Source organism: Prionailurus viverrinus, unplaced genomic scaffold (assembly GCF_022837055.1).
Source record: "Prionailurus viverrinus isolate Anna unplaced genomic scaffold, UM_Priviv_1.0 scaffold_35, whole genome shotgun sequence".
NCBI lineage: Eukaryota > Metazoa > Chordata > Mammalia > Carnivora > Felidae > Prionailurus > Prionailurus viverrinus.
Genome location: NW_025927605.1, coordinates 5196474 through 5213759, shown reverse-complemented (window position 1 = coordinate 5213759; position 17286 = coordinate 5196474). Strand labels below are relative to the sequence as shown.

The following is a 17286-nucleotide window of genomic DNA, read 5'->3' as shown; positions in this document are numbered from 1 at the left end:
GGAACTCTTAAAAAATAGTGACTATAAAATGTTAAATCTCTAATTCTAATTTAGGAAATTATAAATCTCATTTACCACATTAATGTCAAGAAACACTGCCTAGAATTTTACTCAGTCTTACAGAGGTTAAATATTTATTTTGAAGCATTGTTTTTGGAAATAATTGATTTGCTTAAAGTGTGGTGACTCCCTACACTACACTAGAAGCGACCTGTAAAAACAGGTCAGAGCATCCTGGCAATAAATGCAAGGGTCGTGTCTTTTTAAAGCCCTCCTTACTCATGAGCACCTGTAAAGGTCATTTTAATCTGAATAATAAGCTAAACTCTTTTGCAAGTGGCAACAAGTGTAATATAGTATATGCTTTAAAGGTTTACGTAAATTAAAGTTAATTTTGCTTTAAGAATTTTATAAATTCTCTGGGCACCTGGGGGGGCTCTGTCGGCAATATTTCATGCATATCGTAATCTTATATGTAAATCAGTATGTCAGCTATAACGCTGGAATCCATTTTATTTTTATTTATTAAATTTGTCTCCAGAGTACTTGAGATGGCTTGGATCAGGAGCAAATAATAATAAATACAAACAAACTATGAGGACCATGAAAAATATTTTTTAAAGTAGAAAACCAAAGCCAGAAAGGAAACAGATGTACCCTTGGAAGAGTTTACATAGTTTCTATAGAGGAGTCTCACATTTAGTTTTAAATTTCTTGGTAGCATAAACAAAATAATATTCTTAACAGGAAAGAAGAAACATATACATTATACCATAAAATCAGAGCTCTTTCTAGCACTACTTTTTTTTTTTTAAGAATTTTTTAAAATGTTTATTTAATTTTGTAAGAGACACAAAATGTGAGTGGGGGAGGGGCAGAGAGAGAGGGAGACACAGAATCCGAAGCAGGCTCCAGGCTCTGAGCTGTCAGCACAGAGCCTGATGTGGGGCTCTAACTCACCAACTGTGAATCATGACCTGAGCCAAATTCGGACACTTAACCAACTGAGTCTCCAGGCGCCTCTCTAGCACTACTTTCTAAGAGAAATTTCTCAAAGGAGTCTACTTAGATTTGGTGGATAAAGTCCCAAAGCAAATTCAGTCACAGATTTCATATGGTCACATCTTGTAGCACCTTTATAATAGTTAAAAACAGGGGCGCCTGGGTGGCGCATTCGGTTAAGCGTCCGACTTCAGCCAGGTCATGATCTCGCGGTCCGTGAGTTCGAGCCCCGCGTCAGGCTCTGGGCTGATGGCTCAGAGCCTGGAGCCTGTTTCCGATTCTGTGTTTCCCTCTCTCTCTGCCCCTCCCCCGTTCATGCTCTGTCTCTCTCTGTCCCCAAAATAAATAAACGTTGAAAAAAAAATAATAGTATATAAAAATGCATGCTTCTGACAGTCCAATTGATCCAAGGTTGCTTTTGGCCACAAGTAATAGAAACCCTAACCGAGATGGGCTTAAACCGTAAGGGAGGTTATTTCATACAAAAGGAAATACAAAGAACAGGCTGCCTGCATCTCAAGGTTAATTGATTTAGGGGATCCACAATGTCATCAGCAATTTTCTGTTTATTCTGTTAGGAACAGCATCAGCTTGGTCCTAAAAGCTCTTTTCTTTATAGGCACAGGATGGATGCCAGCAAATACTGGATCAACATGTGTCTTTGTTCACTCTGAGGGGAGAGATAGGCGGGCATTTATACTGCAATAAAGCCTCTTCTCAGGTCTCATTAGCCTAAATTGGCGTAGGCCTTAACCAATCACTGTGACAGGTTTAAACTAATTAACTGGGCTGAAGTGGATGCTAGAAAGTCAATTACAGTGCCCACCGCAGACAGAATATAGCATACTTAAAGGAATCATGAATGTCCTTCAGACAATCTTCTATAAATATCACTTCTCTTAAGTTTTCATACGATTAGCACAAGGATTATATTTCTTATAAGGTCCTACAACTGAAATATCCTTAGTTGTGGATTGATGATTGATCCCTGTACTTCAAATCAGTGAACAAGTATATCTGTCATCCTTTGATGGAAAATAAAAAGGCCTAACCATGACTTCATCCCAATAAAGCACCACCCTAACTTTTGCACTGAGTTTTATTTCCTCAAGACAAAATTATAAGTTATTTCCAGCATGTCAACAAATGGTTAATGAATTGCTCAAAATTCTATACCACAGAGCATAGCTAAGATGACTTTTGTTTGGAAAATGTTCATAGAAGGTGATATGGCCTGTTGCTCAACATAGTAAAAAAAAAAAAAAAAAAAAAAAAATCAGTCTCATTGACATTCCTATAGAGCTTTTCATTTAGAGAGACAGAACTTCCCTGGTCAACTTAGTCTAGCTAATAATTAAGCAGCTGATTACTTGTACACCTGAGGAACTCAATGGTTTAGTGTGCTACATGGGATTTCCAGATATGAGTAGATTAGGTTTGCATAATTTCTAATCAGTATAATCTTGGTTAGGTAACTGTAAGTAGTTGGATAAAAGACCAGTTGTCTGATGTGTCCTCTCCAGATCTGTAACAATAAAATCATTTCAAAAACACATGAGATACTTGTTTTTCTATTCTTTACGGCCAGGGGTATGCATCTGGCTTATTTAAGAGCAGTTTTGCATTGAGATTCAAGTCAAAAAGGAGACAGGGGCGCCTGGGTGGCGCAGTCGGTTAAGCGTCCGACTTCAGCCAGGTCAAGATCTCGCGGTCCAGGAGTTCGAGCCCCGCGTCAGGCTCTGGGCTGATGGCTCAGAGCCTGGAGCCTGTTTCCGATTCTGTGTCTCCCTCTCTCTCTGCCCCTCCCCCGTTCATGCTCTGTCTCTGTCCCAAAAATAAATAAAAACGTTAAAAAAAAAAATTTTAAATTCAAAAAGGAGACAAAAAGCACAGCCCTAATTTCAGACGCTGAAGATGATCTGATCTTGTGGAGGTTGTGTCTGCCAACTCTGACCCACTTATTAATGTGGAATGTATGGTCTTTACGTTCATATTAATAACCAAATATGTATAGAGAGCTCTTATAGTTTAATCCGTAACAGAATCTAAACCAAAGAGTCAAAGCTCTTGTCCATGATAGCTACAGGTAACATACATTGCTTTTAGCAGAATTCTTCACAAGATCATGAATAACCAAAATGTCCTAATTATACCTAAAGTCCTCTCACTTACAACAGGGGTAAAACCTGTATCTAGTAAACCTACATCTGTAGTTTGACAATAAAAGACACTAGCATACAGCTTTAATGAACCGTTCCTGCAAACTGATGGTCTCTCGTGAGGAATAAGAAGGTTGCAATTTTGAAAATGTGGTGTAGTTTCCACCTGACAGTAGACAAGTATCAGAACTTTAAATTCGGAGCAGGCCTTAACACATCATGTAGCCAAAGATCTTCATCTTTGATGAAGAAAAAAAAACTTTTTTCTGAAGTTTTTTCCTTCAAAAACTTTTTTTTGAAGAAAAACACTTTTTTAAAAAAAATTTATTTATTTTGAGACAGGGGGAGAGAAAGAGAGAGAGAGAGAGCCAGGGAGGGGGGGAGACAGGATATGAAGCGGGCTCTGCATGGACAGCAGAGAGCCCGGTTGTGGGGCTCGAACTCATGAACCGTGAGATCATGACCTGAGCCAAAGGCAGACACTTAACCCACTGAGCCACCCAGGTGCCCCTAAAATTTTTTTATTTTTTTAAAGGTTTTATTTATTTTTGACAGGGAGAGAGACAGAGCACAAGTTGGGGAGGGTCAGAGAGAGAGGGAGACACAGAATTGGAAACAGGCTCCAGGCTCTGAACTGTCAGAACAGAGCCCAACGCAGGGCTCAAACTCATGAACTGTGTGATCATGACCTGAGCCGAAGTCAGATGCTTTACCAACTGAGCCATCCAGGTGCCCCCAAAACCTTTATTAACAAGGGGCGCCTGGGTGGCTCAGATGATTGACTGAGCACTCTTGATATCATCTCAGGTCATGATCTCACAGTCCAGGACTATAGAGTCCTGTGTTGGGCTCTGAGCTGACAGCACAGAACCTGCTTAGGATTCTCTCTCCCTCTCTCTCAAAATAAATGATAAACTCAAAAAAAACAAAAACAAAACAAAACAAACACTTAGAAAAATACAGGGGCGCCTGGGTGGCTCAGTCGGTTAAGCCTCCGACTTCGGCTCAGGTCATGATCTCACGGTCCATGAGTTTGAGCCCCGCGTCGGGCTCTGTGCTGACGGCTCAGAGTCTGGAGCCTGTTTCGGATTCTGTGTCTCCCTCTCTCTCTGACCCTCCCCTGTTCATGCTCTGTCTCTGTCTCAAAAATAAATAAATGTTAAAAAAAAAAAAAAAAAAAGAAAAATACAAAGTGGTAAACAAATGGCTTTCTTATCCCTGCTCTCTCAATACCCCCTGCCAAAAGCCTATTCTTCCCTCCAAAGGTAGCAGATGTAGGGGCGCCTGGGTGGCTCAGTTGGTTAAGTGTCTGACTTCGGCTCAGGTCATGATCTCGCAGTGTGTGGGTTCGGGCCCCGTGTCGGGCTCTGTGCTGACAGCTCAGAGCCTGGAGCCTGTTTCGGATTCTGTGTCTCCCTCTCTCTCTGCCCCTCCCCTGCTCATACTCTGTCTCTCTCTGTCTCTCAAAAATAAATAAATGTTAAAAACTGAAGAAGCAGGAAGAGTAAAAAAAAAAAAAAAAAAAAATTAAAAAAAATTAAAAAAAAACAAAGGTAGATGTATCTACTTATATCTAGATATATAATATGTACAGTACTTAGCACGTCTTCATGTATGTGTATTTTATATTTTTCAAAAATGAAAACATGATATAAATATGCTCCCACAACTTGTTTTTGTTTCTGTCATTTAATAATTTTTTTTTCAAAGTTTATTTATTTTTGGGACAGAGAGAGACAGAGCATGAATGGGGGAGGGGCAGAGAGAGAGGGAGACACAGAATCGGAAACAGGCTCCAGGCTCTGAGCCATCAGCCCAGAGCCTGACACGGGGCTCGAACTCGCAGACCGCGAGATCGTGACCTGGCTGAAGTTGGACGCTTAACCGACTGCGCCACCCAGGCGCCCCGTGTCATTTAATAATTTGACATCTTGGGGCACCTGGGTGGCTCAGTCATTTGACCATCTGACTCTGGATTTCGGCTCATGTCATGATCTCACAGTTCGTGGGTTCAAACCCCATGTCGGGCTCTGTGCTGACAGCTTGGAGCTTCCTTGGGATTCTCTCTCTCTGCCTCTCACCTGCTTGCACTCATGCGCACACTCTGTCTCTCTCAAGATAAATAAACTTAAAAAAATACATAATCATTGACATCTTTTTAGGTCAGCTCATGTAGCTCTACCTCATTCTTTATTTATTTTTAAGTTTTAGTGTTTATTTATTTTTGAAGAGCAGAGAGACAAAGCGTGAGCGGGGTGGGGCAGAGAGAGGGAGACACAGAATCCAAAGCAGACTCCAGGCTCTGAGCTGTCAGCATAGCACAGTTCAGGGCTCAAACTCATGAGTGGTAAGATCATGACCTGAGCTAAAGTCGGAAGTTTAACCGACTGTGCCACCCAGGCGTCCTCTTTACCTTATTCTTTTAAAAGGCAGCTAAGTACAATAAATAGTCCAATCACTGACTGAATATACCATAATTTATTTAAGCATTTTTACTTATGTATATTAAAACTGTTTCTAACTTTTCATAATTTCAAATAATGCTGCCATGGAAATTCTGCAAACCATTTTTACTCATATGTTTGCTTCTACCGGTTATAATATGTGTATCTCTTAAAGTACACTGTCAAATTACTCTCCAAAAAAGTTGTACCTATGGACATGCCCGTTGTATGACTTGAATTATCCAGTTATACCCTCTCCAGGACCACTCTGTTTTTTAACTTTTTTAATAAGAATTATGTTAAGAGGTGCTGTTCAAGAAGGTTTGGGATATTTGTCATAAGACTGAAGCCAAAGGAAGTTAGGAATAAATCCTTTTTACAGAACCATACTATAGGTAACCATATCCCAAAATCTACTTTCAGTATTGATTTTATCAATCAGTCCCATGTTCTCTACCAGGGATTTAGTATTAAGGACTTGGGCTTTCTTTTTTTGTACATAATGAGTTTTATGTATAATTAGACCCTATCTTCTTCCACATGATGTCTCAGTTGTCTTTTTGTCTCTCGGTATTCTTTATCAGGAGTGGGGAAGGTGAGGTCTACTTTGTTTAAACCTGGGCAGCCTTGGGGAGCCTGGGTGGCTCAGTCAGTTGAGCATCTGACTTTGGCTCAGGTCATGATCTTACAGTTGGTGAGTTTGAGCCCCACGTCGGGCTCTGGGCTGACAGCTCAGAGCCTGGAGCCTGCTTCAGATTCTGTGTGTGTGTCTCTCTCTCTCTGCTCCTCCTCCACATGCTGTCTCTGTCTCTCAAAAATAAAAGTTAAAAAAGTTTTTTTTTAATCTGGGTAGCCTAAAGCCAGGCCAGTTTTTCAACAGTCTATTGAGAAGAAATGGGGAAAGACTTTAATTGAAGCAATCAAGAAGATCCTTAGACAACAGCAGACCCTTCATTCCATCTCAGTCTTCCTATCTCTTTGATCTTAACCATTCTAGCTATCAGGGCATCTGGCTGGCCCAGTCTGTACAGCACACAACTCTTGATCTCAGGGTTGTGAGTTCAAGCCCCACACTAGGCGTGGAGCCTACTTAAAAAAAAAGAGTACAACACAGTGATTTGCATACATTATGAAATGCTCACCACAAAAGTGTTGTTATCAGGCGTCACTTAACCATTCTGGTTACAGACATGGGTATTTCAGAATGAGTTATGTAAAGTGTTAAAGTGTAGAGAAAAGGACCACTGTCAACATGATCTTAGGTACTTAGCCTGAAGATGATGAAAAACAGGAAGGTGCTAAGTATAATGTAGTTTATTATTCTGGCTTATTATAGAGATAACAATTTAATTTCCTCTTGATTTATGCTATAGATCTATATTTATAACTCCACTGGGTTTTTTTTCAAGTTATTTATTTTGAGAGGGGGGAGACGATGAGAGTGAGAGAGGGGCAGAGAGAGGAAACAGAATCCCAAGCAGGCTCTGCATTGTCAATGTGGAGTCAGACACAGAGTTCGAACCTTGAACCCATCAACCATGAGCTCATGACTTGAGCTCAAAGCAAGAGTTGGACGCCCAACTGACTGAGCTACCCAGGCTCCCTGATGTTTTAATTTAAATTAATGTTATGATATTTGGACAAGTAAATGCTTATTGTGAGCTCAACCCCCAACAAAAAAACACTGCTCTCACTAAAACCTAGAAGCCCATCCCATCAATCTTTATATTGGGTTTCTAAAGATAATTATCTTCATTGTCAAGTACGTAGAATAAATAGAAGTCAAAATTTACAAAATAATAGTAGATATTTGGATGGACTACATATGGAGTGGAAGAAGAGATTTAAGCCCTGACATAGATCACATTCATCTTACTAGAGAGCCAAATCAGGACTGGAAAGACCAAGCTCTTATATTTGTCTTCTCTCTTTCTTTCTTTTTAATGTACTGTAATGTTAAAATCCAGGTGAAAAGCTAACTCATTTGGGATCTTGATATTCAGAACCCCAGTCAGTACATTCTAACAATGGAATTAGAATTGTTGAGACACATGCTTCAGAGTCTCCTAGGTCTGCATTTGGCCTCCAGCCATGTCTGTCTATAGTGCTTTCTTTTGTGGAGAAAAGGTTACTAAAGTCTAACTAGGATCATTATCTATAAAGTTTCTCACCTATGCCCCCCTAGGCGTAATATTATATTTATACAAATTGCTCAGGGATTAGTGATGTGTTTGCAGAAACATGATCTTTCAATTATGAAACTCCACATAAAGGTACTATACAGTAGATGATAGGAAAAAGCAGGGGCATTTTAGCAATTCAAAAATGTTTGTTGCATTAAATAAACTTATTGTTTTAGGAATTGAGGTACATAAGTTGGGGGTATCTATATTTATTTGGGAGTGGTTAGTAATCTGTACTGAAGAAGATGGGAGATTTATATCCACAGTGTTGTGCAGCCATAATCACTAATTTCAGAACATTTCATCATTCCCAAAAGAAACCCTGTGCCCACTAGCAGTCACTCCCCATCATCCCTCACCACAGACCCTGGCAACTTCTAACTCCATGGATCTGTCTATCCTAGATATTTCATATAAGTGGAATTATACAGTATGTGGCCTTTATGTCTGTCTTCCATGGAGAAAAACTCCAACAAAAAAAATGTAAACCATAAGACGGTGCAGCTAATTACCAAAGGATTAATTTCCCTGAATCTTAGTAAGTCTTTAAGTAAACTACTATAGTACAATGTAATGCCAGTATTTAAAACATTGAAGTATGTCTTAGTGTACTCAGTTTATAATAATAGTAAAGAATATAACCCATTTAGGGGCACCTGGGTGGCTCAGTTGGTTAAGCGGCCAACTTTGGCTCAGGTCAGGATCTTACGGTTTGTGAGTTCAGGCCCCGTGTTGGGCTCTGTGCTGACAGCTCAGAGCCTGGAGCCTGCTTCTGATTCTGTGCCTCCCTCTTTTTCTGCCCACTCCCCAACTCTGTCTCTCAAAACTGAATAAACGCTAAAAAATTTTTTTTAAAAAAAGAATATAACCCATTTAAAAATATTTTTCTTTAAGATGGTGCCATTATAATTTTGCTAAAATTTGAGGGATACTCAAGATATCTAGGATACATCTCCAACAGTTCTGAGTAGCTTAGCAAGTATTGCTATTATTTCAACTATAGTCAACCTGCATGTATGAATGCATTGCTTCCATGGAAAAATCCATTCCAAGTTCAATTCAGTTATTTTTTCTTAGTATCTCCATTGTATAAAGTATTACATAAAGATTTAGAAGAATACAGTCCCCGCTTGCAAAGTAGTGAAGGAGTCAGACGTGCAAATCCTTAGAAATGCCAGGAATACTTTTCTTTATCAGCAACAGGGCAAGATTATTTTCCATCGTGAGCATGGATTGGGCTGGTTATGAGCTAGACTGTGGCAGCAGCTCAGACCAAGAAATAGATGTTCCAGTACAACTTGTTAACTTCCAACATTTGCAAAAGGGAATGTACCTTTCTTTCTTTTAAAAAAATTTTTTAAAATTTATTCTTGAAGGAGAGAGAGAGAGAGAGAATGAGTGGGGGAGGAACAGAGAGAGAGAGAGAGACAGAGACAGAGACAGAGTTTGAAGCAGGCTCCAGGCTCTAAGCTGTCAGCACAGAGCCCGATGTGGGGCTCGAACTCACAAACTGTGAGATCATGACCTGAGCCAAAGTCAGACGCTTAACAGACTGAGCCACCCAGCCACCCCTAAAATGTACCTTTCTTTCTAAGTCACGATATTCAACATAAGTGAACAAAGAATGGGATGATTAAGTACCCAAATAATGGGCACTGAAAACAACTCCCCTAGTTTTTTCCTAGGTGATTCCTAGGTCAGATGCATGTAAATTAGGGGTTTTGTGTTTTATGTTGTGGGTGATCCCAAATGTAATTTCTAGAGAACTAACTAAAAATAAGGAGGGTAAAATTATAACTGTAATAGAAGGAAAGAGTTTAAAATCACTTTTACCTTTTTATCTTTAAAATAAAGGTCTGTAACTCTTCTTTACAGTACCTCAATATATGTAATATTTTGTTGCAAATACAAGTTACTTCATGGTCATATATGACTTTAGGAATAAGAAGTGGGGGCAAGGGATGGATCAGAATCACTTCAAAAAATCAGCACTGGGGGGGCGCCTGGGTGGAGCAGTCGGTTAAGCGTCCGACTTCAGCCAGGTCACGATCTTGCGGTCCGTGAGTTCGAGCCCCGCGTCAGGCTCTGGGCTGATGGCTCAGAGCCTGGAGCCTGCTTCCGATTCTGTGTCTCCCTCTCTCTCTGCCCCTCCCCCGTTCATGCTCTGTCTCTCGCTGTCCCAAAAATAAATAAACGTTGAAAAAAAAAATTTTTTTTTAAATAAAAAAAAAAAAATCAGCACTGGGGTACCTGGGTGGCTCAGTAGGTTAAGTGTCCGACTTTGGCTCAGGTCACCTCATGGTTGGTGGGTTCCAGCCCTGCATCGGGCTCTGTGCTGACAGCTGGGAGACTGGAGCCTGCTTTGGATTCTGTGTCTCCCTCTCTCTGCCCACCCCCCTGCCCCCCGCTCCCCGCTCATACTCTGTCTCTCTCTCAAAAATAAACATTTAAAAAAGATGAGCACTATAATAAAATAAAATGTATTATCTCCTTCACATTCTATCTAAGAATAGGGCAAAAAAAACCCAAGCAAACAAAATCATATATAAGTACAAATCAGGAGAGAACTGTTACTAAACATTTAAAATTTTGATTCATATCTAGAAAACAGAGTTAAGATTAACAAAACAACCAATAAATTTACAAATTCAGATAATCCAGATCCTATACATACATGAAAATTATCAACAAGTCTAAAAATTTTTAAATAGACAATATGACACACACACAACCAAACTAAAATCAGCATTCAGACTTACCGTAATAGGAGTTCTTTGGGAAGTTTTTTATTGATTACAGCTTCATCACTATTTGAGAACATCTGCAAAAACAAAATCAGTTAGTGTTACTTAACATTTTATTATGTTCAACTCAAAGTTTAGAGGCAATCCTCTAAAGAGAGGGGTGGGTAAGTATAGTAGGTATAATAAGCTAAAGTCATATTTTCAGAGACTCTTTAGCCTGAAAAACATCTGAGACATTTAATTTGTTCCTTGTCTGTAGAAAAAATTAATAACAATCAGAGGGATGACATTATGTGGCAGTTATTATTTTAAGTGTTTTTCACGTATTAATGTACTGAATCTTCGTATTATCCTTAATCTTCATTTTCCACACAAGGAAACCGAATTGCAAAAGGTCTCATTGCTTAAAATCACATTACTGTACAGTGACCATTTAAAAGTGCCATTAGGGGCGCCTGGGTGGCTTAGTCGGTTAAGCGTCCGACTTCAGCTCAGGTCACTATCTCGCGGTCCGTGAGTTCGAGCCCCGCATTGGGCTCTGGGCTGATGGCTCAGAGCCTGGAGCCTGTTTCCGATTCTGTGTCTCCCTCTCTCTCTGCCCCTCCTCCATTCATGCTCTGTCTCTCTCTGTCTCAAAAATAAATAAACGTTAAAAAAAAAATTAAAAAAATAAAAAAATAAAAGCGCCATTAAGAGGAGTGCCTGGGTAGCTCAGTCAGTTGGGTGTCCAACTTCGGCTCAGGTCATGATCTCGCAGTTCGAACCCCGTGTCAGGCTCTGTGCTGACAGCTCAGAACCTGGAGTCTGCTTCGGATTCTGTGTTTCCCTCTCTCTCTGCCCCTCCCCTGTTCAGACTCTGTCTCTCAGTCTCAAAAATAAGTTAAAAAAACAACCAAAAAAACAACAAACCATTAAAAAATAAAATAAAATAAAAATGCCTTGCTACCAATCCAAAGTTTAATTTCCTTATGTTTCTCTTCTCTACAGGATTGTTTCAAATTTCTAGCTTGATATACAAGTCTCCTTCATGACCAAACCCCACTATCCACGTAACAGTTCATTCATTAGATTTATTGAGTTCCTACCATGTATCGGGCTCTGTGCTGATAAGGTAATTCTCCAAATCTAAGTCACATTTACTTGTTTAAGCAGATGATCAGAAACTGGGATAGGGAACATTCTCTTCTAAGTTTTATGTAACATGCAGAAAATCGGTAATGCTTCATAACCACATGCAATTTTGATGCACACAACTGATCATTTAACAAATTAATCAAATAACCCACAATGGATACTTTTTAAAAAATGTTTTATTTATTTTTGAGAGAGAGAGAGAGAGAGAGCAAGCGAGGAAGGGGCAAAGAGAGGGAGACAGAAAAGCCAAAGCAGTGAGCCAGATGCAGGGCTCGAACTCACGAACTGCAAGATCACGACCTGAACCAAAGTCAGATGCTCAACCAATTGAGCTATCCAGGCGCCGTCCACAATGGGTACTTTTTTTTTTTATGAAATTTATTGACAAATTGGTTTCCATACAACACCCAGTGCTCATCCCAAAAGGTGCCCTCCTCAATACCCATCACCCACCCTCTCCTCCCTCCCACCCCCCATCAACCCTCAGTTTGTTCTCAGTTTTTTTTTTTTTTTTTTAATTTTTTTTTTTTTTTCAACGTTTATTTATTTTTCGGACAGAGAGAGACAGAGCATGAACGGGGAAGGGGCAGAGAGAGAGGGAGACACAGAATCGGAAACAGGCTCCAGGCTCCGAGCCATCAGCCCAGAGCCTGACGCGGGGCTCGAACTCCCGGACCGCGAGATCGTGACCTGGCTGAAGTCGGACGCTTAACCGACTGCGCCACCCAGGCGCCCCTGTTCTCAGTTTTTAACAGTCTCTTATGCTTTGGCTCTCTCCCACTCTAACCTCTTTTTTTTTTTTTTTTTTTTTTTCCTTCCCCTCCCCCATGGGTTCCTGTTAACTTTCTCAGGATCCACATAAGAGTGAAACCATATGGTATCTGTCTTTCTCTGTATGGCTTATTTCACTTAGCATCACACTCTCCAGTTCCATCCACGTTGCTACAAAAGGCCATATTTCATTTTTTCTCACACAATGGGTACTTTTAAACAGAGCCACCATTTCTTCCACAAAGGAGATCAAGACTGTAAGCTTGTGCAGTAAGCCACATAAAAAACCAAACACCTATACTCAATAAAAAGCAGAGTAAAAACAGCAAACACATGTCACTGAGGCTGAAATATGTACAGTCCCTGCTATTAAGTATTACACAGATGTCTCCTGACTTCAGGCAATGAACATCTACTGAACACCCTGTCAAATCAGGCACTTTTCAGGGCAACGAGATCCAAGGAAAAGGAGACGTTATCTCTGTAATTCAGGAGCTCTGGCTCTACAACGAACACAGAAATAAGTAAATACTTTATTAATTATTAGAGATAAATGACAAGAGGTATCTGAGAGCAAGGGAAAAAATAACTAATTCTGCCCACAGAGGACATCTAAACTGGGTCTTAAAGGAAGGCCAGAAGTTAATTAGGAAAAAGGGGGAGATAAGATGTATGAAAGCATGAAGGCCTTAGCATTTCATGATTCAAAGTAGAAAAAGTAATGGAAGGGAAGTAAAGAGGTAGGGTAAAGTAGTGGAAAGAATCCCAGACATCCAGAGTAATTACAATAAATATTTTCTGGTAACTCTAACAACCTATCTTCTAGCTAAATAAATGGAAAGCTCCATGAGGGTAGGGGCCATGGCTTTCACATTTGCTCATGATATTTCCAGGATTGAGCACAGAGCCTGATACATGGTAGGAACTCAATAAATCTAATGAATGAACTGTTACGTGGATAGTGGGGTTTGGTCATGAAGGAAACTTGTATATCAAGCTAGAAATTTGAAACAATCCTGTACAGAAGAGAAACGTAAGGAAATTAAACTTTGGATTGATAGCAAGGACATAAACTAATAATATATTGAAATTATAGTTCAAATAAAAGATGATGAAGGTGTCTGTGATATTACAGGGCTGGTGGAAATTAAAAAAAAAAAGACACCGGAGAAAAGAAGGATTTTTAAAGAAGCAAAAAGACTTGGTGACAGAAAGTTGGACTATCAAGTTTCAGTGTAACAGATAATCTTATAATAAGAGCAATGCTATTAACTGACAATAACATGTTTTAGAAAATTATCTGACATCAAAGAATAATCTACTTCCTCATAATTTCTACCCATTAGTGGAAGCTATTAAAAAATCATCTTTCTTCTATAAGGCAATCTTTCAAATGAAGCCATCATATTCCCTCCTAAACAAGTTTAAGTTCTTCTCAAATGATATAACTTCTAAAACGCTATGTCATTATGATCATTCCTCTCTGGGTACTTTCATAGAGAAGAATGCATGAAGGAGTTATAATGCATTTAAAAACTGGAATAATCAAGGGTTGATGACATAAATAACAATGTCATGCAAAGAAAGCTAAAGTATAAATGGAGACCTGGGAGCCTTTTCAGAGTAAGCACACAACATATATCTTAAGCTTAAGATCTTTGGGGAAAAAAAGCTTTTAAGTACAAAACAGACTCACTAAACACCCAATCTACTACACTCTGCCCAACTCAAATCCACAAAAAGACAAACATTTATATATTAAAAATGCTAAACTCTTTATCTTGTGTACTCTAAGTGTTTATTAAATGCTACATATCTCACTTAGTAAAGCATTTTGCTCTCTTGAATATACACAATAAAATTGACTAAAAAAACCCCATACACCTGCCATATGTTATTCACAGGACTTCTAGAACTCTAGATATAAAAAGGAACAAAAATCACACCCAGCAGTAATTTCTTTCCTTGCATCAGTTTATATAGACTGAATGGTGTTGTCTCTGTGGGAGCATGAAGGTAAGCAAAGGGAAAAAAGAATACAGTGTCCTGGGAGGATTTGGGAAACACCAGGCTTAGAGGACATCTGTCCAGATTTACATATTCCTCCTCTTCCTTCTGTACATATATATTCTACCTCAAGTTTGCAAGAAAGGATAAAATCAGTGGTTCACAACCTGTGGTCATCTGACCAGTAGCATCAACATCAACTGGGACTTTGTTAGAAAGGTAAATTCTTGCGCTTTACCCCAGACCTATAGTAACAGAAATGGGGTGAAGAGGAGATGGAGAAAAATAAGGGTAGCTGTATTTTTTATTATAATTTTTTAAGTTTATTTATTTTGAGAGAGAGAGAGAGAGAGCATGAACAGGGGAGGGGCAGAGAGAGGGAGAGAGGATCCCACGCATGCTCCAGGCTCAGAGCTGTCAGCACAAACTCATGAACCGTGAGATCATGACCTGAGCATAAACCAAGAGTTAGAGGCTTAACTGACTGAGCCACCCAGCCGCCCCAGGGCAATTCATATTTTAGAAGCCCTTCAGGTGACACCAATGCTTCCTAAAGTATGAGAACCAATGGACCAGATGAAGCAGATTGCTGATCTCAGGACTTAAGAAATTACAGCTCTATAAGATCTATATAACACAATCAGGATATTTTATTATTTGAAGTGACACAGCAGGAGCTTAAAAAATAATCCTAGAGGTAAACATAATAATTTTAGATGTTTTCTAGGAAACCCAAATGCCTCTTCCTCCAGTTCATGGCACTGCTGGTAAAATGTTTCATACAAATGACAGAATATATGTTTTAGATATTTTACTATTAGCTGAATCTAAACTTAAGGTTTCTCATGTAAAATATAAAGGTTGTCAAAACAAGTTAGATCCAGGGCATATAATGAATTACAACAAATTTGTGAAGAATTTTAGATATAATTGTTGTAGGGGAAGTGACTGATCAAATGTTTGACACTCTTAGGTAATCTGGTTTTTAACATGGGAATATAGCATTATGTATTTTTAACAAGGGAATGTATCATTATGGATTTTTTCTAATCTATCCGCAAACAATTACAAGGATGTGGTCATGGGGAAAACATGAAAGCAACTAGTTTGTTCTCTATTAATTGTTTTAAGGTAGAACATCATCCCCTGAACAAACAGACACTGCAAAAGCATTTATCTAGACATAGGACATTCTTAAATATTCAGGTTTTAAAAAATCTAAGTGACATGGTTTGTCATACACTGGCATTTATTGTTGCTGTGTATGAAGCTATAATTGTTTTTTTATAAATTATATAGTTGAGAAATATAATGGCAGATAGGTTTAACAAAGTAAATAGTAAAGAAACTACTTGCTCAACAGTGACCCCTGCTGACTAAATTAGAGTATGGTTACCATCTCCAAAAAAGGAAATCTAAAAGATCTGATTCAGCTTTATAGAAGGAATACAAAATTTAATGACTATTTTGGTAGAGAATATTAGTTATCCATTCTCTTCTTCTAGAGTAACAGAATTCCCAATTTTTAGCTAGTACATGGCTATATGGAAAGAAGATTTTATTTCCCTTGCAGCTAGATAAAGCCAGCTTACTTAGTTCTGGCCAATGGGTAGGAAGAAAAAGTGATGTGTGCAATTTCAGGAATGTCCTTAAAAGAGAGAAGGTATGCCCCTTCTTACTCCTTCTTTAATTTTGCTGCTTGGAATCTGGTTATGATGACCGAACTCCATTTTGTATCACGAAGTTGAAGGCCACAATTTTAAAGATAAGCAAAAAATTAGAAAAAGCCTGTAAATGACTTACAGAGACACCATGCCTCTGGACTTTGTATGACAGAAAAATAAAATTTTATCATATTTAGGCCACTTTTAATTTGGGTCTCTGATACATGCACCTAAATTTACTTATTTTAGATTTTAATTTTTTTTATTACATTTATTTATTTTTGAGAGATAGAGACTGAATGCGAGCGGGGGAGAGGCAGAGAGGGGAGATACAGAATCTAAAGCAGGATCCAGGCTCTGAGCAAGCTGTCAGCACAGAGCCGGACACGGGGCTCAAACCTACCAACCGTAGATCATGACCTGAGCTGAAGTTGGACACTCAACCGACTGAGCCACCCAGGCGCCTCTACTTGCTTTAGATTTTAAAAGGCATCTTTTGGGGTGCCTGGGTGGCTCAGATGGTTAAGTGTCCGATTCTTGATCTCATCTCAGGTCCTGATCTCAGGGTTATGAGTTCAAGCCCCATGCTGGGCTCTGTGCTGGGCATGAAGCCTACTAACTACAAACAAACAAACAAACAAACAAACAAAGTGACATCTCTTGTTTTGCAAGATGAAGAGTCCTAGAGATTAATTACACAAACACTGTTGAGTGTATTGTACACTTAAAAATGATTAAGATGGCAAATTTTAAGTTATACGTATTTTTCCAGTTAAAAACATTAAAGTTTTTTTTAAATAAAAATTTAACATTTCTGAATTTAGGACAATTAAAATTATTTCATTTTTAGAAATTTTTAATGTTTATTTTCTTTTAAGAGACAGAGCACGAGAAGGGGAGGGGCAGAGAGAGAGGGAAACACAGAATCTGAAGCAGGCTCCAGGCTCTGAACTGTCAGCACAGAGCCCGATGTGGGGCTCAAACCAATGAACCATGAGATCATGACCTGAGCCAAACTCAGGCGCTCGACTGAGCCACCCAGACACCCCTAATTTTTGATTTACAATTAAATCAAAAGCATCTTTTGCGCTTTATAAAATAATGTTACTTTTTTTTTTTCAACGTTTATTTATTTTTGGGACAGAGAGAGACAGAGCATGAACGGGGGAGGGGCAGAG

At 39.1% G+C, this 17286-nt stretch overlaps 1 protein-coding gene across 5 annotated transcripts in view; it reads right to left on the bottom strand.

Annotated features, from left to right (window-relative positions):
- Positions 1 to 17286, bottom strand: part of FBXL20 (F-box and leucine rich repeat protein 20) — a 101397-nt gene that overhangs the window by 33049 nt on the left and 51062 nt on the right. For all 5 annotated transcript variants that reach the window (XM_047845403.1, XM_047845405.1, XM_047845406.1 and 2 more), the window contains one exon: positions 10548 to 10609. In XM_047845403.1, coding sequence (XP_047701359.1) covers positions 10548 to 10609 — 62 coding nt within the window. The remainder of the gene's footprint in view (positions 1 to 10547; positions 10610 to 17286) is intronic.